The 26,345-nt window shown below is 49.3% G+C and overlaps 1 protein-coding gene and 1 long non-coding RNA gene across 2 annotated transcripts in view; one reads left to right on the top strand and one right to left on the bottom strand.

Annotated features, from left to right (window-relative positions):
* Positions 1-26,345, bottom strand: part of ALK (ALK receptor tyrosine kinase) — a 38,123-nt gene that overhangs the window by 10,831 nt on the left and 947 nt on the right. Inside the window, exons 2-11 of the mRNA XM_043604218.1 lie at positions 23,007-24,459; positions 22,339-22,491; positions 21,177-21,281; positions 19,121-19,307; positions 18,328-18,418; positions 18,131-18,195; positions 16,268-16,397; positions 10,675-10,772; positions 6,947-7,039; positions 4,471-4,572 (exon numbers count right to left, since the gene is read on the bottom strand). Coding sequence (XP_043460153.1) covers positions 4,471-4,572; positions 6,947-7,039; positions 10,675-10,772; positions 16,268-16,397; positions 18,131-18,195; positions 18,328-18,418; positions 19,121-19,307; positions 21,177-21,281; positions 22,339-22,491; positions 23,007-23,073 — 1,091 coding nt within the window. The 5' untranslated portion in view covers positions 23,074-24,459. The remainder of the gene's footprint in view (positions 1-4,470; positions 4,573-6,946; positions 7,040-10,674; positions 10,773-16,267; positions 16,398-18,130; positions 18,196-18,327; positions 18,419-19,120; positions 19,308-21,176; positions 21,282-22,338; positions 22,492-23,006; positions 24,460-26,345) is intronic.
* On the top strand, positions 24,630-26,086 carry LOC122497298. The gene is made up of 2 exons (XR_006301078.1): positions 24,630-25,609; positions 26,050-26,086. It is a non-coding gene; the product is annotated as an uncharacterized LOC122497298 (long non-coding RNA).

Here is a 26,345-nt window from a genome sequence, read left to right as displayed (position 1 = left end):
ATTTGAAGGACGTTTGTCCATTGTCCTCTTGGTTCCCTGTGTTGCTGTTGAGAAACTCGAAACCATTTGGATTCCCTATTTTAATCTCTGATCATTTTTTACTATTATTATTTGTCTCCTTGAAAGCTTGCAAAATCTTGAACACCACTGGTCTGAAATTTCACGATGACGTGCTTTTGCGTGGCTCTTTTTACTCACCACGCTTGGCACTTGGTGGACACTTTCATTCTGGAAATGTATGCCTTTCTGTTCTGGAAAATCCTCTTGAATTGTTTCTTTGATATGTTTATTCCCTTCACTTCTTCTGTTCATTCTTTCTGGGACTCCCATTTGTCAGATAATTGGATCTAATGGGTCTAATCTTCTTAATTTTCTTTTCTTTTCTTTCCTACATATCCCATTGGTTCATAGTTGTTTTATTTTCTAGAAGATTTATTCAACTCTGACTTCAACCTGTTACTTTTACATGCCTATTATCATATTAAATATAAACTGTTTTCTTAACAATAGTTTTAGATTGTAAATGAAGGATGAAGGTAATAGTGTTCTCACATACTTCACATTCAATTTCCCCTACTTTTAGCATCTTACATTAGTATGGTATATTTGTTACAATTAATGAGCCAATATTAAGGCATCATTATTAACTAGAACCTATAGTTTATTCAGATTTCCTTAGCCTTTGCTGCATTTACTTGTTCTGTTCCAGGTCACCATTAGAATATCACATTTTATGTATTTGTCATATTTCCTTAGGCTACTCTTGACTTTGGCAACTTCTCAGGCTTTCCTTGTTTTTGATGACTTTGACAGTTTTTTTTTTTAATTTTTTTTTCAACATTTATTTTTGGGACAGAGAGAGACAGAGCATGAACGGGGGAGGGGCAGAGAGAGAGGGAGACACAGAATCGGAAACAAGCTCCAAGCTCTGAGCCATCAGCCCAGAGCCTGACGCGGGGCTCGAACCCACGGACCGCGAGATCGTGACCTGGCTGAAGTCGGACGCTTAACCGACTGCGCCACCCAGGCACCCCGACTTTGACAGTTTTGAGGAGTATTGGTCAGGGCTTTAGCAGAATGTCCATTTGGGATTTGTCTGCTTTCTTATGATTAGACTAGAGTTGTTGGGTGTGGGGAGAAAGACCACAGAGGTTAAATGCCGTTTTCGTCACATCATATCAAGGGCACGTGCTACCAACATGATCTATCACTATAGATACTGACCTTGACCACCTGACCTAACATGGCTGTGTGCTGCTCACATGAGCTTCAGGAGACTAATGCTCCACCTCCTTGAGGGCTCTCTCATATTTCTAAGAACTTTTTTTCTCTAAAACCCTTGTTTTAAACAATCTTTTGTCCTTAGATTACGGTTGCAACAATTCATCTTTCTGAGGATATTATAGTTTTTAGAAGTTTTCCTAAGCTTTCTGCATTTTTCTGCCTCCAAATTCCTCTTTATATATTTGCTTCCTTCAGATTAGAATCTTCTCTCAAGCATTTGTTGATTCTTGGCTGGCTGCTCATATTTTATTACGGGGACATTACAAAGCCGATGAGAAGTTCTATGTAGATCTTATCCAGTGGGGGAGCAGCTGGCTTGCATGTTTCACTGGGTATCGGTCCCTGTCACTGCTGTCACAAGCTGCCACAAACTTGGTGGCTTAAAACAACAGAAGTTTATTTTCTCACAGCTCTGAGGGCCAGATGTCCAAAATCAGTGCCATATCCTGGACTGAAATCATGGTGTCTGCAGAGCCACGCCCCCTCTGGAGGCTCTAGGGGAGAATCTGTTCCTTGCCTCTTCTGGCTTCTGGAGGCTGTCAGAATTCTTTGACTTGTGGTCACATATCTTCCACCTCTATCTGTGCTCACATTGCCTCCTCCTCTCTGTGTGTGGCATCTCCCTCTGCTTGCCTCTTATGAGGACCCTTGTGATGGCATTTAGGGTCCACCCACATAATCCAGGATGACTGTCCCACCTCAAGATCCTCAATCAATCATGTCTGCAAAGGCTCTTTTTTCCTTACATGGGTATCAATTACAGGTTTCTGGGATGAGGGCCTTTGGATCACCATTGTTTAGACTATTGCCACTTGGAGCACCTGGAATTTCTCTCTTCATTGGTCAGCTCCTCCAATGAGGAACCCTTTGGTCAACTCCTACCTTCTGCCATGTTCCTGTCACTGAGGGGAAGAAGGGTGCATACATTTATCTTATTTTATTTTTAAATTTTTTAACGTTTATTTATTTTTGAGAGAGAGAGACAGAGCATGAATGGGGGCAGGGGGCAGAGAGAGAGGGACACACAGAATCTGAAGCAGGCTCCAGGCTCTGAGCTGTCAGCACAGAGCCCAGCATGGGGCTCGAACTCATGAACTGCAAGATCATGACCTGAGCCGAAGTTGGACACTCAATGAACTGAGCGACCCAGGCACCCCCCTATTTTTTTTTAATTTTAGAGATAGAGAGAGCACAAGTCAGGGAGGGGGGAGAGAGAGAGAGAGAGAGAGAGAGAGAGAGAGAGAGAGAATCTTAAGCAGGCTCCATGCTTAGTGCAGAGTCCAACATGGGACTTAATCCCATGACCCCCAGGATCATGACCTGAGCCAAAATCAAGAGTCAGATGCTTAACCAGCTGAGCCACCCAGGCACCCCAAGGGGGCATACATTTTTAAGTAAGTAGACTTAATAAACTTAAGTAGGTAGACTTAAGTATATATATGTATATATACATACATACCTATAAACAGGGATATATATATTCCTGTTTATAGTAGAGAATTCATCCTCAGTGATGTCCAGTGTCCCTAAGACCAGAAAGACTTTAATTCAATCTCTTTACAGAAGGAACCCCCGGTCTTGTGTTATGGTAGGGGAGAGATAGGCGGTGAGGGAATGGGCCACGACTCTGGTTACTTTTTAAATATATCTGTCACTGATTTTCCTACCTGCTGCACCTCTACTTCCAGGGGTGCCTGACACTTTTACTTTCTGGGCCTTTCTTGGGCTCTTGGGCAGAGCGAACCAGGTTGCTTCTGGACCTAGTTATCAACTTTCTGGTGTCCTAAGTAAGGTACCACTTGTCCATAAACTTCCCAGTTTCCAAAATATTGTCATTGTTGTCATTTTTATCCTTGGGGATTTTTATACAACTAAAAAGACTCCCTTTAATGGTGTGTGTGTGTGTGTGTGTGTGTGTGTGTGTGTGTGTATTTTGGCAGGGAGCACAGGTTTAAGCCTCCATTTAAAATTATGTGTTGCTCTTATAAACCTTGTGTAAAAAAGTACAGAGATTTCCTAAAAAATTAAAAAAAGAGCTACCTTAATATCCAGCTATCCCAGTTCAGTCGGTTAAGTGTCTGACTCTTGATTTTGGCTCAGGTCATGATCTCACTGTTTGTGAGATCAAGCCCCATGTCAGGCTGTGCACTGACAGTGTAGAGTCTGCTTGGAATTCTCTCTCTCCCTCTCTCTGTACCTCCCTCTCCCCTCCCCCCCCCCAAAATAAATAAATAAAGTTTAAGAGAAAGAAGAAACAAAAAGAAAGATCCAGCTGTCCCACTTCTGGGTATATAGCCAATGGAAATAAAATCAGTGTATCAAAGAGATATCTGCACTCTTAAGTTCACTGCAGCATTATTCATAATAGCCAAGATGTGCAAACAACCTAAATATCCATTGACAGATGAATGGTAAGGAAAATGTGGCATGTTTATATACAATGGAATATTATTCAGCCTTAAAAAAGAAAATCCTGCCATTTGTGACATCATAGATAAACCTGTAGAACCTGATGTTAAGTCAAATGAGCCTGACACAGAAAGACACGTACCGCATGATCTCACTTAAAAGTGGGACCACAGATGCAGAGGGTAGATGGTTGCCAGAGGTAGGAGGAAGGAGGAAATGGGAGATGTTGGTCAGGAGCACAAAGTTTCAGTTATGCAGGATGAAAAAGTTCTGAGATCTAATGTACAGTGTTTTTCAAACGTATTTTTAACTGCACAAGGGGTCTCAACACCACTGTAACCTGCAGCACTTTTGTGCTGATAATTATTTTCTTTTATCCTTCTGTTAATGGGGAGGATTTCACTGATCAATTTTTCTGATGTTAACTCAATGTCACGTTCCTGAAAGAAACCCAACTTCATAGGTACGTGGAAAAAACAAATCACATGTGCCTCTCACTGTGTAGTCCCCAGCCAGTGGCATCAGCATTACCTGGAAACTTGGTAGGAATGCAAATTCTCAGTGATCCATAAGATTTCAGGGTAGGGAGAGTAATCTGTGCTCTACCAGCCTTTCTGACGATTCTGATACATGCCAACATTTGACAGCCCCTGTTGTAGAGGTGTGTTGACTCATCTCCTCTCCCCCTTCCCCGTGAGAGCTTGGGATCCTGTGGCCCAAGAGTGCTACCAGTAAGGCCCACAGTGAGACCCACAGGAGGGCAACAGAAAGACTCACCACGTGTCTGTTTTAGAAGTAAATATTCCTTCCATGAAGGCTTCTGGAGGCATCCATTTGACCGGCAGCATCGCACAGCCTCCCTTTCGGTAGTAGCTCGCTCTGTGGGGGAGAAGAGGAAACCCAGACTTGGTTCTGGAGGTGTCCCTGAGTGGCCAGGCAACAACAAGCTGTAGCCATCACAGCATTGAAACTAACGAGGCCTTCCTGCGGTTCAGGAGGAGAGCAGGGGAACACAGATCGTTTAAAATTAAGTTAAGAACTTTGGTGTCATTTAATAGGAGGCAGCTCGCTGGAGGCATGAAAGCGAAGATCTATGCAATGACTAAAATATCCAGTAGCAGATGGTTAGATTTCCCCGATGGGTTTTGTGGATTATAACTCACAATGAATCACAGTACTCCAGCCTTGTAAGTACAGCCTGCTTCCTGATGGTCTGCAGTAATCGGAGACCCAGCCTGGGGGAGCTGAGAGCAGGGCCTGTGTCGTGTTCACTTTGGATCCTCCCTGACGCTCATGCAGCTTTTAGTTTCAATATGGGTGCTCAACAGAGGGTCTAGGCAGCTGGAGGGAAGCTGCCTCCCACAGCACTCTCGGCAGGAGAGCACAGGGCTGGGGGTGGAGCTGGCTTCAAAGGCGTGAGTTAGTTGATTAGTTTTTATCATGAGCTGTGTTAATGACATCACTGACAAAGACTGATCAATTAACTCATACCTTTGGAGGCAGCTCCCCTCTAGCTGCTTAGATTAATTACTTCAATAAACATGTACAGTGGTCTCCCCTTACGCATGGGGGACATACTCTAAGACCCCCAGTGGATGCCTGAAACCACAGATAGTACCTAACCTTATATATACCACGTTTTTTCTTGTATATATGTACCTATGATAAAGCTCAATTTATAAATCAGACACAGTGAGAGATGAACAACAATAACTAATAACAAAATGGAATAATTACAACAACATGCCATAATAAAAGTTAGGTGAATGGGGTCTCTCTGTCTCTCTCAAAACATCTTACTGTACTGTACTCACCCTACTTCTTGTGATGATGTGAGATGATAAAAGGCCTACGTGGTGCGATGAAGTGAGGTGAGTGACACAGGCATTGTGACGTAAAGTTAGGCTATTAGTAACCTTCTGGTGGTGTGTCGGGAGGAGGGTCATCTGCCTCCAGACCACACAGGGGACCGCAAGTAACTGAAACTGGGGAAAGAGAAACCGCAGATAAGGGGGGATTCCTGTACTATTTACTCTGCCATGTGCTGAAGACAGAAGTCATAGTCCGTCTCGTCCAAGGGTACGGTTTAGTGGAAGAAACAGACACATAGACAACTGCAGTGTAGACAATGCATATGAGGACGTAAGTGTGCATGTAGCTCAGTGCCACAGGGGCAGGGGCAAGGCACAGGAAGTTTCCTAGCAGGGCTGATGGGAACCGGGGCTGTGGGCAAGTTGGGGTGGTGAAGCCTGGCGCCAGGGAGCTGTCAGAGCTGGTGGGGATGGAGAGGAGGCGCCCATCAACGATGGGCTCGCTAAGTCATGCTGCGACACTGGTATCTGAAACCATGGGCTTTCCGGGCATTCTGAGAAAGGAGGCGGAGGGACGCTGAGACTCTAAGAGCTGGGAGAAGAGAGAGTGGAGCACCCAGTCCTCCCTGCACTTCTCTCCTGCAGGAAGGGGGTGGCATCAGCATTCCCACCCGTGTTGATGATTATCAGTTCTACGGGGGCCTGCGGGGGTGGGGTGGGGAGGCCCTTACTCTCCCAAGAGTGAAAACTCTAAGTGACCATCTCTCCTCACTCTTCCCCTGGGTCAGGGAGGGCGTCATTAGTGACCATGCGAAGGAGTGACTTTCTCAGCTCACCGAGCAAGTCACGGTTGTAAATAATCAGACAGAAGTGAACCTGGGGGTTGGGAAGAGAAGAGTAAGGTAAAGTACAATTGAAGATTTTTGTTTAATTACAAAAATTATTTTATTTTTTTTTAATGTACCCTTGAGAATATGGCAGGGATAAAGAAATGAAGCTAAATTAGGCACCCTCCCGTGGCTCCTAGAGCAGGTGGAGAAGACCAATGAGCTTGCCCGTTATGTTGTCAGTTCTGGGGTGCTCCTGCCTGGGGTGATGGAAGCCAAGTCCATTTGGAATTCCCTGCTAGTGAGGAAAGGGGTTAAGTAAAAGTTTATTGAGAACGTTTTCCATATCAAGTATGCAGGTTATTCTGTGTCTGAGAACATCCTGGGATTAATGAGAGTTGGAACCAGAAAGAATGTGGTGTCAGTGACTGCAGTCAGAGATCCTAGAATTAGACCACCAGGCATGGGCCCTAATTAAGATTTCGTATGTCCTGGACAGGGACTCAAGGAAATGTTAGGTGGCCAGTTGACAGGGTACCAGCGCAAGCACAAGCAGCGACGTCCCATCCTCTTGAGGGGATGGGGCTTGGATGGGTGACAGCAATCCTTGCTCACCTGTAGATGTCTCGGGCCATTCCAAAGTCTCCGATCTTGGCCACTCGGCCAGGGCCTGGACACGTCAAGAGGCAGTTCCTGGCAGCAATGTCCCTGGGAAGAAAAATGAAGGAGAAAACGCACTTCCGAATTTATTTCTGGGAAGATAAACGTGATATCCATCACAAGGACTTCCACCTGCAATCTGAGTTCAAATAGTTCCCTCTCTGCCCTGTATTTCCTTTGCTACTTCTACCTCAGTATGAAAGAAATAGCTATACCAATTCCACCCTCAGAACTACCAGGGAAATGGAAACGGAACAGGGGAGATGATTGAAAATGTCTAATGGGAGAATAATAATGAAAGTAACGATAATAGGAACTAGAATTTATTGGCCTCTTGCTCTGTACCAAGCATTGTTCTAAGTGCTTCATGGGTAATTATCACAACAACCCAATAAGATACAGGGTGCTATTATTGTTCTCATTTGGGTAAAAAATGTAAGCTAAAAGAAAATAATAGAGAGACGTAAGAAATGCCATTTGGCCTTAGGCTATTGTTTTGTACAGATTGCTGTTGGAGTCTGCCAGTTGTCTCAAGGATTGTGCTGGGACAGCAGGACTTCCATGACACCAAATTCAAGCAGGTCAAGGTATTCCTAAGTAATTCTAGTTTTCTTTTCTTTCTTTCTTTTTTTTTTTTTTTTAAGAAGCTACTATTGTTCTCATGCCCATGATTGTCACTAAAGCCTTTGCTAAGCTGTGTGCATCACAGCTCTGTGGCTGAAGAATCTTTTCTTTCAAGTTATAAAGTTATCATGTCTTCTTTGCTGTTGTATAGCAGATGGCCTGCTTTCCTGTGGCATGCCTATAAGGCATGATCAAAGCTTTCCAAGGCTCATCAGCATCTACTTGCTGACTGCTTACCCATTCTTGACGTGAGCGTGGGAATGAAGGATGCATCCAGAAGAAGTCTGGGATGGGCCTCTCATAATATTAAAGTCCCGGACAGAAAAAAAAAAAAAAAGAGTACTTCTCAGGCAGTACAGGTAGTGCTTCCATAATTTAAACTGGTTTCCCAAAGGTCCTGATCTTTGGTTGAGAAATAAGGACGTGGAAAATAAACAGGACCAGGAGTGGGGGTAATCAGGACACTTAAGATACCAGAACAATGGGTTGGAGTGGGAGATGGATGTTGTTAATGCCACTGACCTGATGCCGAAGGTTTAAGTTGAATTTCGAGGAGCAATAGTGCATCAAATGCCCTAATAAAACTATAAAAGCATAACATATATGACATCAAAAAGAAGAAAAATAGTAGGATATATAGCCATTGCTTCTCAAGAAAAATAGACTGAAGTAGAACAGGAACAATATTTATATCTCTAGGAAGGTCTTTACGCTGATGTGCGTGAAATGGTTGCTTAAAAAAGTGATTTTGAATTTAACGGCAAGAAAGTGAATGTGATATCATAGAACATGCCATGAATTGGTAGAATGACCCATAATTCTTGAAATGGCAATAAACCATGTCCAAAGGAAACAGATCTAATAGAAAAATGGGAGCGTGAGAATCTGGGGGAAGGAGTTCCTCTCTGAATGCAGAAGGTGTGCATGCATGGGAGCCTGTGAATCTTGAGGCAGATGTCGGTGGAGGAGAGAGGATAAGAGGTCACACTGCTGTAGGAGTGTGCCACAGAGCCCATAGCCAGCGAGGAAGTACAAAAGACGCCTTCCTAATGCCAGTTACCCCAGAAGAAAAACTTTGATCGAGATGGACAATTTCTATTAGAAGTTGCCTTTTGCTTATAAAGCAGACCATCTGATACATTCCTGATTTGATCTTTGACAATTCCATTTCTCAAAAACGATAAGAGCAGCAACAAACTATTACCCTGGGATCTAATTCTGACCTTTGGTAACTATTTACAGATGTGGAAGTGGTAGGACTCTTGAGAGAATGTGGTCCTGTTATCTTATTATCTATAATGACAGAGTGCTGGATGTAGTCGAAATATATCATGGCTTGAGGAAAGCAGATTTCAAAACGTCAGGGGAAAGAAGGATGTGATCTCTAAGCCAGAGAATCTGGATACTGGGTGAATGACATGGGGTGGAGATGAAAAAGCAGAAATGATCTCAGTGAGAAGGGAAGGCAGGTATCCGCAGTCACCAAGGTGACTGCACAGCTTACTGTCCGATGAGTCCAGACTTAGAGAACACAGACAACAGGTGGAAAGATGGCTCTAGCTAGGGCTGAATTCTAAAAAGAGTATGACCTTGTCTTGTCTGAATAGCAATAAAGTCCAGAACTGAGATTTATGGAAAGTTCTGGGCACAACGAAAAGGGCAAGACTGCCCTGCACTTTGAAGCAAAGGGTGTAGCTTTGGAGGGAACACGAAGGATTGGTCCCAGCCCCTTTTTCACTCCTGTTATTTCTATCAAGCACAAATCCTGCAAGTTGGACAGAGTTAGAATTAAGATGAAGATCTGAAGACCAAAATGATGGAGGGACAGTAAAAGGATAAGCTGGTGTGAGCATTTATTGCCTTGTTTTAGGAATGACTTTGGGAGCCTGGGCGAGCACATTTCTTGATCTTTAATGTTTCCATTTTTATTAGGGCAAAAAGCAGGGCTTGCTATCTGCCTACTTGCTTTTCCATTTCTGAACTCATACAGCTTCTCGCATTTCCTGCTTTGTACTTTACATATTAACTATTACACACATGTGTTATACTCTTTGAAGACATGGGTTAAAAAGTGATTGATAGTTCACCAGGTGGATATTTACCAGTCGAGAAGTGTATCATTGGGAGGAGCTTTGCAAAGAGCCTAACAATCTATTTGACTTTTCAGATTTCACAATCAAGGTGTCAGCTGGGAAAGTCATCAACATCGCCTGGAAAGAAATATGTAGACTCTATCATGTCTATAGCACTACATGTGGATTTGATGTCCCAGTCAAACACGATTTAAACATAAGGGTCATAGACAGTAGATGAAATGAACTATGGAGGCAAAGAAAAGAAACATTATGCTTCATTTCAGAATAAGTATTTTAGAAAAAGTTTAGGTATCCAACAGACATTAATTGTGCCCTACGATATACCAGGGCTATGAAGATGAATAAAACAGGGTCCTTGCCCTTGAGCTACCGATAGTCAAATATGTGAAACTATGAACTCCTTTAACTTCCCTTAAAGAGGTAGGTTTTCTAGATGGGGGACACACTAATGTGATAGAGGGCTGCGAGATACAGACAGGAGTCCTCGCAGGAGGTCAAGGACTGCTCAGCTAGGTCTTCAGTGCTGGTGTGGATATTTTATGATACCTATTTTACATATGGGGCAGATGAAGCCCTGAGAGAGTAAGTAGTTGTCTTAAAGACAAGTGAGGCTGGGGCACCTGGGTGGCTCAGTTGGTTGAGTGCCCGACTCTTGATTTCTGCTGGGGTCATGATCCCATGGTTCATGGGTTCGAGCCCTGCATAGGGCTGTGTGTTGACAGCACGGAGCCTGCTTGGGATTCTCTCCCTCTCTCTGCCCCCTCACACACTCTCTCTCTTTCTCTCAAAATCAATAAATAAACTTTAAAAAAATGTTTAAAAAAAAGACGATTCTGAGTCATCTGAACAAATCTGGAGAGACACCCACCACTCTACTCTGAAGTGGGGGATCTGGGCCCTTGAGACACGTAGGGAAGCATACGGAAAGAAGGCAGAGGGAAGACCGAGGTCACTTTGACTCACCGGTGGATGAAGTGATTTTCCTCCAAATACTGACAGCCACAGGCGATGTCCCGAGCCACGTGCAGAAGGTCCAGCATGGCCAGGGAGGAGGGCTGGTTCTGTGGGGAGACAGAAGCGATCCACTGCCAAGAGATTCGTGGGGAGAGAAGATCTGAAATACGGGCTTCAGGTGCTGGCAAGGAGCAAAGACGGGCACGCTGCCCAGCTGGGTCTCAGCCTGGCCGCACATCAGAAATCACCTGGCGGCTTTAAACAAACACAGATGCCGGGGCCTCACCCCAGACCAATGAATCAGCCTCCCTGGGTGGGTGTAGCGTTTGTAGCCTTCACAGCACCCCCTCCACCCAGGTCAGTGCAGTGCGCCACCAGGGCTGAGCGCCCTCAGCTGCAGCAGCCCAGGATGGGGCGGGTTCCCCTGTTCATGTAGTCTGCAAACTCTTCCACCTCAATCTTCACCCACCTTCGAGTCCCCCCAGCTTATAAACAAACCTGTGAGGAAATCAAGGGAGCTAATGTTTTTAAAATGCTCTATTGAAATGTTTAAAAGTATTAAAAAAAATTAATCTTCTCCAAGAAGATCTGGACCTAAAGTGGATTGAAAAGGACAAGCTTGCAGGAAATGCTGGGCAGTTGAAGGGCGATCTCAAGCTCTTCGGTATGGAGTTTTTTGTGCACAAAGAGACGTCATCCCACCCCCGGGGGTGAGCTCGTCTCCGCTTCCCGGACAGCCTTGCTGAGCACCCAGAAGTCTTTTCTGAAGGTCGAATTCCCATCATGGTGTCTCTTTTAATTCCTAAATCCACGAAGTCTGCAGTAGCATGTTGTCATGCAGTGTCACATTCACTTTGCTGTTCTGTTTTTGACCATGTCCCCAAGTAAACTTTGAGGGCCCCAAGACAGGGATTTCAGCGTCCACTTCCACGGTACGCAGCACGATGCTCGGGACACCACAGTGGCTTGATGAATATCAGGGGGTAGGTTGGCCGATCATAGCAGTCTACGATTTACCCAGATGCTGGCTGGGATTTTCTTTGCCACAGATCAGGGCCTCCGCAGGACTCCTTGGAGCAATAGTATGGGTCTAGGGGAGGCAGGGAGGGGTCGTGCTTCTCTAGAACATGCTTCAATTCTGGGGGAGACAGCAGGGAGGGGAATACCCTCTGCCCATGGCACATCAGGCAATGCCTTACGTGCAATACAGCAAGTCCACGCACTTGACGCCCTTTGACGCAACATCCTGTGTGGTGGTAGGCAAGAGAGGGTATCTCTGTATTAAAGAGGAGAAGGCTGAGAGCTCAGAGAGGCTAAGTGACTTACTCCAGGTCACACAGCCAATAGGAAGGAGCCAAAACTGCCCTGAGCTGGGCTTTGAGGATCTGGGTTGGGGGAGGCAGGATTCTGGGAGCCATGTGTCAGGGAAGGGATGGAGTGTGCATGGACACAGTGCAGAGTACTCAACTGAATCAGAATACAGCACACAAATGCAGTGAGCAACTTATTTCAGTTGAGCTGAACTGGGCTTCATCCCTGCTTGTGCCCTACTGGCTGTGTGACCTGGGACTAACTACTTTGTCTGTCTCAAAGCCAGTGTTCCTGTCTGAGAAAGAGGCATGACACTATCACTTTCACTAGATGGTAATAAGAACCCACAGCAAGAGGCACAGAGTGAATCCCTCATAAAGGCATCTGCAATTATGGTGGGGTTACTACATGGAGGGGACTGGGGGTCTCGGGAAATGGTCCTTGTGTTTGGCTTCTCTTAGGGGCCTTGTTAGGATCAGAACTACTGGGCACTGTGAGAGAGACAGTCCCCATTTTCTGGGGGAAAAAAGTAATATATTTCCAAGGGAACTATTAATCCATTTTGCTGCAGTATTAGAAATATCTTCTTTCTCTTCAGGAAAATGTTCTGTTCCTATAAAAGAGGACCGGTCATAGCTTCCCCCAAGTCTCTTTGTGTCTTAGCCCCCATCACTCAGGATGCCAGGACCATTGATGTCTTAAATGCCTGGCAGGCTGCAGGGACTAAATCTTCCCAGGCTTTAACCCATGGGCCAGGTTTATCTGAACTCCCTGTCTTGGCTGCTCAGAGCAAATTAACTGCTCCACTAATCAGTCTGCACAGAAGCAGATAGTTGGCAACCTGTGTGTGTGTGTGTGTGCGTGTGTGTGTGTGTGTGTGTGTGTGTGTTGGGGGGAAGTGGGGGGAGGTGTAGATGTTGTGTCAAAACTGATAATGAAACTAGCAATGCAGAGTGTAGCTGGGATGTCCAATGGCATTTGTATCTATCCTGGACAAAGAAGGAGTTGGAATCAGGTTTTTGTTTTTGTTGTTGTTGTTTTCACAGATTCACTGATGTGGCCAACTCTTCACTGGCACCTGCTTGCCCCTTCAAGCATTTTGGAGCCAGCAGCGGTATGGCAACACTAGAGCCAAAGATTTACACCTGGACATTAGCCCAAAGCAGAGGTTCTCACCTGTGTTCTGTGACCTCCGGGAGCCTCTTCCCGTGTACTGAGCATATTCTCTAGAGCCATTACCAGAGGCATCACCATGTTCCGGACAGGCACAGACACTATTGTGGTTACTGGACTGCCACCTTTAATTGAGAGATTACTGAATCCTTAATGGCTTCTCTTGTTATTGATTAAATCAATGGATACCAAAGGACAGCTATTAGCCCATATCTGGCATATATTAAACTCTCAATAAATATTTGTTGAATAAAGATTGGTCCTGTAAAATTATTTTGACATTAAACAGGGTCTTTCCTTCTTGAGAAGGTGGAGTCCTGGGACCAAATGAGGTTTTCATCTATACCCATGCATTCTGTTTCCATGACAGACATGGTTGTTTCCAGGGTATCCGTTCTGTCCTACTGTGTCTGTACATCTGTTCCATCACTTCATGTCCATCTGAAGCCAGAGTCCCTCGGGCCATCTCTGAGGTGCTTCAATCCTAAGAGTCTATGGAACTGCTGAACCCCAGGGATGGCAGGAAGACAGGACCAAGACCTTGTCTGATTCTGGATGCCTGGCCAAGCGCCTCAAACGGCAGGTCATCAGGTAAGCCCCGAGAGTCTCGGGGGTTCAAACAAATGAATCAGGTGTAACTCAGGCCTTTGAATTCAGCAAGTGTGGCAACTCAACCCACCATCTTTCGGGGTGTGTATTTCTCCAGCTGTGATGCCCATTAGCCAATCCTTCCCTTCTTCGTCTTGTATAGGGCTTACTGATATTTGGCCCCCTCTGTCCACTACAATGCATGTTCCTTTCTCACAGTCAACCTGATCCTTACTCTGCTCAGTTGGATTTTGTGGCTCTGAGAATCCGTAACAATGCCCAGCAAATCTCCCCAACCCCTAGGAAGCTGCTGCCAGGAACATATGCGCATGGGCTCACCCTGGAGGGCTCTAGCCCAACATTTAAATCACCTCTCGTGGGCAGGCATCTCAGAAGGGACCAGCTCGCCTGGGATGGGTGGGTGTGTATGAAGGTGAGGACCAGGATGATTGGGGTGCTTCAAAGGCTTGGGGGCATGGCTGCCAAGAAGAGCGACATGAAGGAAGAGTGGGGTCAAGGGTTAAAAGAGTGGATTTGGTGAGTGGGACCCTGACCCTCAGAAGCAGCTCTCCCAACTAGAGTCGACCCTCTTCTGGCTTTGGGCATCCCCTTGGCAGTGCCTGCAGTTAGAGGTCACAACTTGGCACCAGGTTCCTTGCTCTGAGCTTCCGTGGGGGTAGGAAGCGTTGGGGGGTGCCCATGAACTACACCTTTGCTCTTTGGGACGATATTCAAATCATCATTACCATCAAAAGAGAGACAGATGCCTTTGCCTGCGAGAGACACAGAAGCTCCCCATCCCTGACGTCCTTGGGCTTGCCAAGTGATGGGGTCCCAGATCCCCTTTACAAGGACATCTGTCCTTTGCATGCACAATACCTCCTTCTCCTCAAGCCTCAGGAATGTCCAGTAGGAAAATCAGAACTAAGCCTCTTTCCAGAGCGTGATGTTTTGTGGCCCTATTTGACCTCTGCCAAAAGCACTGCTGAGAATCTCAGAGCACAGGACTTGAAGGCTCTGCCTTCCTGAGTGGTGGTGGAAAGCCTTTGAGGCTGGTGTCCAGACCCTGGCACAGACATCTGCATAGCTGGGGGTATTGGCTGTCAACGACCTGAGCTCATCTTGGCTCCATGGCTTCCCAAAGAGGAGCACTGAGATAAACGGCATAATAGGCTGGAGAGAGCACTGAATGGGGAGCCAGTCACAAGTCCTGAGTTCTAGTCTCAACTCTTCCACTTCCTGTGTGGCCTCAGCAAGTCACATAGCTTCTGTGACCCAGTTTTCTCATCTGTAAAATTAAGCTGAGATCTACACTATCTACTTCATAGGGGTTTTTTTTTTTTTTTAGAAACGTGGCAACTATGAGGAAGATGAAGACAGTGCTGATGAGGATTATTATGAGATGGGGGTTGGTCTCCCCCCCACCCTTCTCCCACTAGGTCTGCTCAGGTGTGCACACTCATCTTTTCAGGGAGTTAGACCCGATTCTTCTTAGATGCCGAGACAGGTCACCTAGAGGCTTACAGGAACGGTATGGGGAGGCTCCCAGGGCAAAGGTTTTCTAGATGCAGCCTGACTGTCGGTGGGGGTTAGAACAGGTGTGAACTTGCAGGTTTCTGCCTCTAGTTTGAGTACCTGAGAACACAGTGTTCAGTTCTGGGCTTTTCATAGCAAGGTGGCTGTCGTCTTTTTTTGCTTTCCTGGGGGTGGGGAGGATACAAGTCTTCCCTGTGGTCTTCATGGTCCAGTGGCAACTTGAGGAAGCTGGGTCCTAACTCAGGGGTCTGGTCTGCTCCAGTTCCTGGTGCTCAGGGCCTCCTGAGCAGGGACAGGAGTGGGCAGCTGGACTCTGAGTGTGCCCAGTGTGCTACACCTTCTAATTTAGAACGCACCTCCGAGATGTTCTAGTCCAGCTCTTGGATTTCACCCTGCAGATACTGAGGTTAGGGGGTTCACAGTCCGAAGCCACATCACTGTCTAATGGCCAAGCGGGGCTAGGATATGGCATTCCTGGGGTCCATCTAGGTTTCTTCACCTACAAGCTCCAGCCACTTAATCATGACACACATGCAGAACCTTCATAAATATTTCACAATATACTTTATAAGTATTTTATTTTGACAGTAAAACTACAAGGTCAGGATGTCCCCACTTAAGCGATGAGGATAGTGGGATTCAGAATGAGTAGATGTAGAATGATCTGCCCCAAATCAGTTGAGTTAACGACATGGCTGGCATGAAAGTCCCCCTCTGTGCTTGTCCCTGGTTTGGTTTTCCAGAGTCAACAGGTCACAAAATGGATTCAGGCTAGAGGACCCATTGCACAAGCCTTGCGCAAGCTCCCCAGGGGTGGCCTCAGCCATCGTCCACCTTTTGTCCAATCTCTCCTGGCCATTCCCCCAGATCCAAGCCCAGAGGCCAACTCCCTTGGTCCCACTGAGTATGTTGCTTCTCAGGCTGTCCACTCCTGCTGTTTCCACCCTCTGCTCCATTCCCTGGTACAACCACTAAAGGACCAGTTCTCACTCACCGGGCGAGGACGGGTCTCCCGGAGGAAGGACTTGAGGTCTCCTCCCGCCATGAGCTCCAGCAGGATAAATCGGGGCAGGGCTTGCAGACTCACCCCAATACAGCGCACGATGTTCTGGTGGTTGAATTTGCTGCAGAGCAGAGGAGGGGGGGTAACCAAATTTAACGGAGCTGAGTCTGGGAAAATCTTAAGTGGGAAAAGCAGGATACAAAGTCATGTTTTCAGCAGCTGCATTATGTGAGTGCATTCTGTCAATGTGGGTAGCATGAGCCGAGGCTGGGGAGAGTGTCACCCTTGAGCAGGTGGAAGAACCAGGGAGCGGGCGGGGTGGGAGTTCAGTCCGCATGTGAGTGTTGGGTTGGAGGCTGGAGAGGTGCTCAGGAAGGAAGTAGGGTGGGTGGGGGAACAAGGGAGCAGCCAGTGTCTTGGACATTGGTGCATGGTCTGCTCGCTAGGATTCACGTGTGAGTTCTTCGAGAAAGCCCTAGGCAGAGAAGCTGAAGAAGCTGCTTCCTCCAGGGACTGAGCGAGTCCTGCCACGTGACCGCATGTGAAGGAGAGTGAGGAGGAAGGCCACGTGCATCCCCCTTGGGTGCTCATGGGGAGGTGCTAAGTCTGGCCAAGAGGTCCCAAGATTTGGGTTTTCTTTCTTTCTTTTTTAAATTTATTAATGAAAAAAAATTTTTTTAATGTTTTATTTATTTTTGAGAGAAAGAGAGAGAGAGAGAGAGAGTGCGAGCAGGGGAGGGACACAGAGAAAGGGAAACACAGAATCTGAAGTTGGCTTCAGGCTCTGAGCTGTCAGCACAGAGACCGACGTGGGGCTCAGATCCACGAACCGTGAGATCATGACCTGAGCCGAAATCAGAAGCTTAACCGACTGAACCACCCAGGTGCCCCTGGGTTTTCTTGTTAATGTGGTCCTATTAGGACACATGGGGCCGTGGGGCTGGTGAACCCCACGTGGGAACTGCACGCAGAGCTGAAGCACACACCCGGCTGTACACTGAAATATAGCAGTGATGGGTTTTCAGCAACAGTGAGATGGAATGATTTGGGTCCCCTTCCATATAATCTTATACTCTCCAAGCTATATTCAATAATCATGGATTACATGTGTAATCACAAAGTATGCTAGTTTTTAAGCAAGGTGCTGAGCCTGCTCGTGGCGTCCTCCTGTGGCTCCAGGCACACCACGGGCACATCGCATACTGCCCTGGCCTTGTTCCCCTACCACTTTCGCCCAGAGGGGGGCCCCAGGTCACCCCAATGTGTCAGGATGTTTGAGGCTCTCCAGTGTAACAGGAGGCCATGAGCGCGGCCAGATCTCAAGGTCAAACACCTGCATCCTTGTTAAGGCCATCTTCTGTCAGAACGCATGCCTTCTGGAGCTCTGGGCACTTAGATTCCCAGCGAGGGGCCCCAGAGCCACATGTTGAAGGGTGCAAGCCCGGTGTGCAACAGGGTGTGGTGGCCTCCCTCATGTTAGGGACGCACTTCCTTTACATGAGATCTAAGAGCTGGGATTGGTGAAGGGCCTTGTGGAAGGCTTACTTGCAGGGAAAATGTATCTTCCACTGTCAAAAACTAGCATGCTCTATTAAGAAAAAGGGGGAAAAACCCAACAGATGACACAGGGGTGCTAGGTGAAGGCAGAGGGATATCTATTGAATTATTAGGCCACAGAGGTTTTTTTTTCCTCAGACAACCACCTGGGGCTATTCGCTCTGGTAAGATGTGCCAAGAATTTTAGGGAGTCCCCTGGTGGAGAGGAAGGGGATGCTGGAGGACAGTGCTGTTTCCCTTGGAGACAGTTAGACAGGAACGTCTAACAGGGATGGGGGCGTCTCTCTGTGGCTTTACCTGATAATCAAGGCTTCCATGAGGAAATCCAGTTCATCCTGTTCAGAACACACCTCAGGCAGCGTCTGGACACAGAAGGGGAGGGTGGAAAGGGGGAGAAGGCTGTGAGCAGCAGGGGTGAGAGGCTGTCAGGCGAGAGCTGAGGCCCACAGAGACTGCTGGTCAAGGTCAGGCCCGTGATGGAGCCTGCCTCTTACCTTTACAGCTACTTGCAGGGGGCTTGGGTCACTGGGCACTCCAGACACCTGACCTTCATACACCTCCCCAAACGCACCATGGCCCAGACCCCTGTGCAAAGGAAAAGGCAAGATGAGGCAGGGGGGTGGGTCATGAGAAAGAGGCACACAAGGGGCAGGGGTCACGTACACGCTTAAGAGTAACACCCTCGACCTGGCTTTGCCGTACCATCCCAGGCCTCCTACTGCTTTATCTGAAAAGTGGCAAGAAAGGTTCCAACAGGATTCATAACACTGGTTGAATGTCCATTCACTCAATGAAGACTGAGTTTTTGATATTTGCCAGTGTCATAAAAGTGACTAAGACATGCCCTGCCAGGGGAGAGGCTCCTGATCCCTGGGGAGGGACAGGTCACGGGCAGACACTCCCGTAAAGCGAGCTCAGTGAATGATGGAGGAAGGCATGGAGTGCTCTGGAAGCTCAGACGAGGGGCACGGTGCTCCCCTAGAGGTGGGAGGGACCCAGAAGGCTCGGGAAGGAGCGCTTCGTTGGATTCCGAGGAACGCCCTGATTCCCTCCTATCTTGTCTTCTCATTGTACAAATGCCATGAATGTATAGGATGTGAAGCAATTAAATACCTCCTCAAATGGCCCTAAACATTAACCCTTCTCCCTCTGGGAGGGCTGGAAATGCCCCGAGCGGTTGCTTTGCTGGCCTCTTGTGCCTAGAAAGATCTGTGGTGCAGGGATGACATCCAGCCCCCTAGAACTCCCTCACCCCACCACCCCGGAGGACAGTGGTGGGGCACTCACCGGATGAGGGTGATGTTCTTCCGAGGCACCTCCTTCAGGTCACTGATGGAGGAGGTCTTGCCGGCAAAGCAGTAGTTGGGGTTGTAGTCAGTCATGATGGTCGAGGTGCAAAGCTTGCTTAGCTTGTACTCAGGGCTCTGAAGCTCCATCTGCATGGCTCGCAGCTCCTGGTGCTTCCGGCGGTACACTACAGACAGACGGAGGTTAGCTGCAACGTGGCCTGGACCAGGCAGCCTGGCCCTTGAAGCCTAGCTCAGGCCACCTCCTCCAGGAAGCCTTCCTGGATCTCCATCTCCTCCTCTGGGACCTAAACATTTCCATCGCACTTAGTAACACTAACACAATGATTATGGATATGAAAGCATCCCTTAACTGACAGGTCACTTAAAGTTAGTGTAAAGTTTGAGATCATATAGAGGGGAAAGGTTTTAATGTGTCACGCAGGGGCAGAAACCCATTCGTTGGAGGTCCTCTGAGAAGCAGACCCAAGGTGGGATTAAACATGCAAGGATTTCATTAGGGGAAACGGCTGAGAGGAAGAGGGGAGGGAAGGCTGAGAGAGCCATCAGGCACTGACCCCAAGTGTGGGAGCTTGAGGGAAGGGTGAGTAAAGACCTGGACAGCTACACAGTCTAAAGAGGTTTCAGCAAGACCGCTGAAAGGTCTGGAGCCAAAGTCAGCCATCAGAGGGGTCCTGTGTCTCCCAGAAGGGGGCCTGCCTTAGAATCTCTGCTAAGCCCTGTCGTTGGGTGGGACAAACATGGCAGTGGAGTTGAGAGTGCATCTGGGTCTCTTGATCACTTATGCTTCCCGTAGTTGGAAACTGCCCAGCCACGGGGAGAACGGCCATAGAGTGAGGACGTCTCTCGCTGGTGCCTGAGGACCTGCATTCTAATTCCACCTTTACCACTTACAAGCTGAGCAACAGTGTGAGGTCATGTGACCTCTCTGGACCTCAGCCCCTTTCTCTGTCAGCAGGGACAGTAACTCCTGCCTGTCCCCTACGCTCCCCACCCCCCACCCCCTCGGGAGGTCATAATGAAGTGAATTCACCAACAGAAAATGGTTTTGAAAAATTTTAAAGAGCTCTACCAGTGCACGTGATCATTACCCCTGCTGTTGCTATATGTGAGAACATCCTGTAGGGCAAAGTTCACTGGAGGCGGAACAAAACTGAGATGCCCAGGGTGGATTCTGTTTCTAAAGCTTGGCCCCATCAGTTACGGGCCAGGGCAAGTGGGTCAGCTGCTGTGTGCTCAGTCCCCTCCTCTATGAAATGCACCAACCGTGATCGTAGGCTTAAGTGAGGATTGGGTGAACTAAAATGTGTAAATCGCCTGGCACGTAGGACGTGTACAAGTGTTAGCTCTCCTTATCCTGTCCCTTTGAAGGATGGCATCATTTGGGAATAACACACGTTGCCATCTCCCTGACCACCCCCAACCCCCACTGCCCACTGTGAAGGTACTAAAAGTGTTGCCTGTGCAGATCTTCCCCCTCTGCCTTCCTTTGTGTACCTACCCACCTGCCCTGGGCATTGCCAGAGTAAGAACCTGGCTGGACCGCGCTGAGCCCTCCGAGACCTGCCTATCAGCTCACCTTGGCTCACAGGCATAACAGAACCACTTAGAAAGCAACTTTGCATTGTCTGCTTGAGGTGGGGAATGGTGGGGCAGCTGGAGGTGGTCCCTGGGGAGTGAGCCAAGCCACGTGTCCACTGAAGCCCATGTCTGATGACAGCTGAAAATGAACTCTGGGGTTGGGGGTGAGCTTTGGCTACTGTGTCCCCTCTGCAGAGTGCCTCCCCACCTCTCCTAGAGCAGCCAGGAGGACTTACAGGGGGTCGAGGTGTGGCATCAGCAGTTCCTCTAGGGAGCCAGGGAGCTGGGAGAGGGGGCTTCGGTTTTTGGCCTGGCCTGGGCTGCTCTAATCACCACCCACCCAGAGTGATACCTTGGCATCCATGGCAAAGCCTGAAATGCTGTTCCGTTCTGCCAGATCTGCCTTCCTGCCACCTCCTACCCCCTTGGAAGCCCCGGGACTCTGGCACACTCACCAATCATGATGCCGGAGAAAGCCAAGACCAGGGCCGCCACAAGGGCTGAGGTCACGACAGACAGGACCAACGAGAGCGGCAGGTGGGGCTCAGGTGTGGGGGACACTGCAAGACAGGATCCCATGGGGCACCAGTGACAATGCTGATTGTCCTACGAGCTAGCTCCAAGAGAGAAATGCCCTCCCCAGCCAGGACAAGTGCCACCCGCTCCTCCTCCACCTTGGGGGCCTTTGTTTGCAGACAGGGGGGCAGGAAGTGGGGTCAATCTGGTTTACAACTTTCAACAGTAGCTTTTGGTTGGAGGGAACATGTGACAGGGATAAATATCAAATTCTGGACATCGATCCTAAGCATCAACTGCACAAGGACAGGATGAGGGTGGGAAGGCGAGCCAATAGTGGCTGTAGGGGAGATTCAGGGGACTTAGGGGACCACAGACTCGGTATGACCCAGGAACTGAGGGTGACCGTCAGTAACACTTGGAGGCTCAATCACTGCCTGTAGTTCCATAAGCACTGGGCCCCGAGTGCAGAAGCGGGGTCCGGGTGCACACTGGCACAGACCACTCTGGGACATCCTGCCTGGTCCTGGGTACTACATCTCAAAAGGACATTGGTATCGGAACGCCTGCAGACACGGGACACAGGATGGGGAGGAGACAAAACTGTTCTGTGTGAACTGAGGGAAACAAATGGGTTGTTTCACCTGGAGGTTTGCAGGAGGAGGACAGAGCCCTGTCTTCAAACGCCTGCAGCACCTGAAAGGCTTTGCAAGTAGTAAACCTCAGGGTGGAAATTGAAAGGAACAGAGTCTGACTTTGGAACTCTGGAGGGGACAGCGTGCCCTGGGTGTGTCGATGGCCCAGGCACTGGGGGTGTTCCAGTGGAGACAGGATGGCCCCTTGGTGAGTACGTGAGGGCCCACACCCTGGGATAGGGGTGTCACTAGATGAGTTGGGGCTCCTTCATCAGCCACGACCTGCCTTTCACACACAGGTCCCTTTGCCCAGTCCTTAGAGCACCCGTGTTGGGGCAGGCAGATGGGGGTCAGAAAGCAAACAAGACTACATCTGAGGTGTTCCAGAATCATGGAAACCAGCGGTAGCCGCCATGGGCTCACAGTCTGGGCCCCTTCTCTGTCACCTCCTTCAACTCCCTCTTACCAATGCAGGAGACGCCATCCTCAGCCAGCACTGTCCCATGGTCACAGAAGCAGATGACCTTGTGGCTCTCGGGGTCCATGTGGCACTCATCTACCTCACAGTGGCTGCAGTTTAGGTAATGCTTAATATTCACTTCCCCATGGCCCTCCATCACTGGTGACAAGAAGGGAGGATCAGCCTCAGGTGGAGGCAGCAAAGACCACACTGCACCCCGTTCCCGGCCTCGGTGTTTTATCTCCAGCTGGTCAGTGCTGGTTCTCTGGTCCCTGTCCCTATGTCCCACTGATGCCAATGAAGCACCACTGTGTGTAGGGAAGTCCCTGATGCATCTGATGGAGCTCAGAGGACACATGGCTGCGTTTTTGTAGGCAGATGGGAAGGTCCAAGTGCATGACCCTCAGGTTGGCTGGCACAGGTAAGGGGACTATCACTGCTGCATTTTCTAGGGCCCACCTGTCTGGAAGCCAGTCTTCCACCTCCAAGTGCATATCGGGCCACACATCCTGACTTCCAGAAAAACTTGCTGAGATGAGTGTTAGGAAGACTTGCCTATACGGGACCCACAATCATGCCTTTGTACGTTGGCCTCATGCCAGTAGCCCTGAGGTTTTATCAGGTGGAAGAACTGGCCCGAGGAGGTCGGTTCTGCCTCCTGGCAGAGGGGATACCTTTTAAAGCTGGGGTGTACAGGATGCCCAGTGGACTGATGAAGGAAACCCCGTCCTCCCCGTCCATCTCGGGGTCATTGTTTGAGGCCGCGTTGCCGCCTGTGCCAAACCAGAGAAGAGTTTAACGCAGAGAGGCTCGGGCCCAAGTCTCAACACATCTGCACATCAGCGGGGCATGCATGGGCCTCGGGGTGGTGAGGGGCTTAGGGGTGGGGCAGTGGGGAGGGAAGGGAGGCCCGGGGCACAGGGGCTGTGCTTGGGGTTTGGCTCAGGTAGATGCTGCGTGTGAGGACCACTTTCCCTCCAGGTCCAGGCCAGCTCCCACCAGGGAGTCCCCACCCCTGCACGGGGCTGCTAGGATGCAGTTCATGTGAACAGGAGTCAGAAGAGGTCTAGTGTCCCCAGGCTGGATTAGACCCTTGGCACCTCTTCCAGGACTGGCCAGGGCAGTGGCACTGAGGGGTTGCTCTCCAGTCCCATCGTGTAAGGGGTGGACATGGGGGGATGGGCCCCTGTGCCGTTAGGCTCCTGTCCCTCCTTTCAGCTGGGCTGGGTCATCTTTGGGCTCCCCCCCTCAGGCTCCTCCCACCCACCCAGAGTTTGGGAAAGAAGAGCATCTGGTTAACACGAGCATCTTACACACAGCGTGAAGCAAAACAGACAGAACATCACAGCATATGCATGCATTGTGTCCTAATCTGTGGGGAGGGTGGAGCTGCTATCTCCCAGCCTCTCGGCTTCAGAAGGCTATTCTGCTCTGCTCTGAAGCTCGGAGGAGAGCTGGGGCCAGTGGCCGGCTGCTGGCTGAAGGGTTTGGGCTGGTGCTGCCCATCAGCATGGAGAGGGGTTCTGGAAGCTGGTGGGCTGGGGCAGGGAAGGGAAAACTCAGGCCAGGCCATCCAAAGGGAGGCACGGGGCTGGGGAGTCTGGCCTCCAAGGTTCTCGTGCCAGCACGACCTGGGAGTGGCTCAGAGAACAGCCCGGGGAAATCAAAGCCCCTTTGGCATTGGCTTTGGGGGAGGGGGGGCCTCAAGAACACATAAGATCTTGAAGCTGTTGCTACTGAAGCCTCGAGGCAGGATGCTGGCTCGGAAGGCAACACCCTGCCTCTGGCTAGTCCTGTGGGGCTGAGAGGTAGGCGTGCACAGTGACATCACAGTCCACAGGTGAGGTGGGCCAAGGGAGGGGCAGGTGAGGGCAAGGGAGAGGACAGGGAGTACCTAGGACTAAGAGGGGAGGGAGTGACACCTTGAACACGAATCATCTTTACCTATATATCCTCCGCCTCCTCCACCTGAGGAGCACCCCCCTCCACCCCCTCCGAAACCCCCTCTTGTCTCCCACCCCCACTTCTTCATGGCCTGGGGGCAGGAATGTCCTCCGGTGGCACCCTCCAGCAAAGATTTTCCAGACCAGAGCAAGGAAGTGTTATCATTCCAGCCACCTCCACCACCTGCAAGAGACACAGAGAAAACCCCAAGTGAGGATGCTGGCCAGGTGAGGTCAGCCGCTGGATCTGGCAGAGGAAGCAGGATGCAGTATGCTCTGAGGATGCCTGCTCCCGCTCCAGGGCCTGTGGGGCCTGGGGGCTTCAGAATCCACAGGGGTGGGGGGGTGGGGAACAGGAGCCATGCCCTTTGCCCTAGTGAGACCTGCTTTGGCCACAGACATACATATCCAGATGGGACCACGCCTCACACCCCTGCTTCCCATCAGGCCTTTGGATTAAAAGTTGGAGAGTGTGCTTTGTTAGGGATGGGGGGGGACAGGTAGCATGACAACTAAACCCACTCCTCTACCTTTTTTCCATGCCCCCAACCCCTGAAGTGCTGGGACTTTGTTTCATTAGTGCTTCCCATCCAACAAGAACCGGGACCCACCGGTCCTTGGGCAGCCAACTGTTAGAGCCCTGCTGGGACCACCGCAGTGAAGTTCTTTTGCAGGAACCCTGGATTAGGCCAGACAAACCAATGGGCTTTATTGTTTCCTGGGCAAGAACTTCTCCATTCTGAGTCTCAGTTTCCTCACCTGTGACTTGGGGATAATAAGACTTGCCTCATTGGGTTGATGTTTGGACCAAAGAAGACGAGTGTGCAAAATGCTTCAGAAACCACGACGTGTAGGAATCGTTGGGCATGAGGTGAACACGTGTGTGCACAGGGCCTCACGCTCTGAAGCTCAGGAAAGGTGATGGGGTTGTGGGGGGTTGTGGGGGGGAGGAGTTGGGGGAAGGGATGGGCAGTACCCTTGGGAAGACAGCCACCATTGGAGCTGGGCTTCCTAAGGCCTGGGGGCTACTTTGAACTCTTGCAAAGGAAATGGTATTTACAGAACTGAGGTTGAATGCAATTTTATCTTAAGGCCACAGGCTGATTACAATCAATCTCTTCTGCTGGCCCCTGAGATTCCGGGACCCCCATTCTCTCCCCTTATGTTGTTTTGTATGATATTTCAACAGGCACTCTACTCCAAAAGACCCCAAAGTCCTTTCTGTTCCAGCAGATGGTGGTAGTAAGGACCTGGAGAAACAGCAGTGCTTGAGTCTGCAGAACCATGAGGGTTAACTGGCCGGGAAGGGCGGTCTGGAAGAATGAGTGGCAGAGGTTCGTCTGGACCCCGAGGGGGCAGCAGAGGGATGTCTACATGGGGGAGCTTCAGCGGGGATCACCACTGTGCTAGAGAGAGGGAGCTTCGTTTTAGGAGAGGAGGCCAAGGTCAGGAACAAGCTCAATCTAGAATGGACAATCAGAGCTGAATTGAGGCCCCCAGGCAAATCAGCTTTGAAAGCTATAGGGTGCTGGCTTCCTTTCCTCCAGCTGAAGGGCAGAATATGGGCCTTTCAGCGCCATTGACATCTTGTGGCTGAGGGAAGGCCCTCCAGCTCCATTAGGGACCTGAAGCGGGGGCCATGAGACCTGGCACCATGTCTGCCCGCCCTCCCCTGTGCCCACCCTCCCTCCCTCCCCTGCACCTGCCACTGTACCCTTGCGCCCTGCAGGGTTCCCGGCTGAGATGGTTTCTAATCCCTCACTCCATCTTACAGCTTTTAAGCAAATGTGTGGAAAAGAAAACAATCGGCATAAAGAGAAAAAAACCCAAATGAACCACAGCAGTGTTTTAAACAATGGACTGAGTATGAAACAGTTTGGTTATTTGGAGAAAAAAAAATCTACCAACTCTATGAGCTCATTGATTCTTCTGTAAAATGGGAATAATAGTACAACGGGAAAGCCCTGCGGGTGGTGCTGAGAAGCACACGTACAACAGATGTGGAAGTGCTTGGAGAGTTCTTAACTGCCGCTGTGAACATCGCTGGATGGTCTTCACCAAGCACCCAAG

The sequence above is a fragment of the Prionailurus bengalensis genome, chromosome A3 (genome assembly GCF_016509475.1).
Source record: "Prionailurus bengalensis isolate Pbe53 chromosome A3, Fcat_Pben_1.1_paternal_pri, whole genome shotgun sequence".
Lineage (NCBI taxonomy): Eukaryota > Metazoa > Chordata > Mammalia > Carnivora > Felidae > Prionailurus > Prionailurus bengalensis.
Note: the sequence above shows the minus strand (reverse complement) of the source record. Positions and strands in the feature narration are given on the sequence as shown.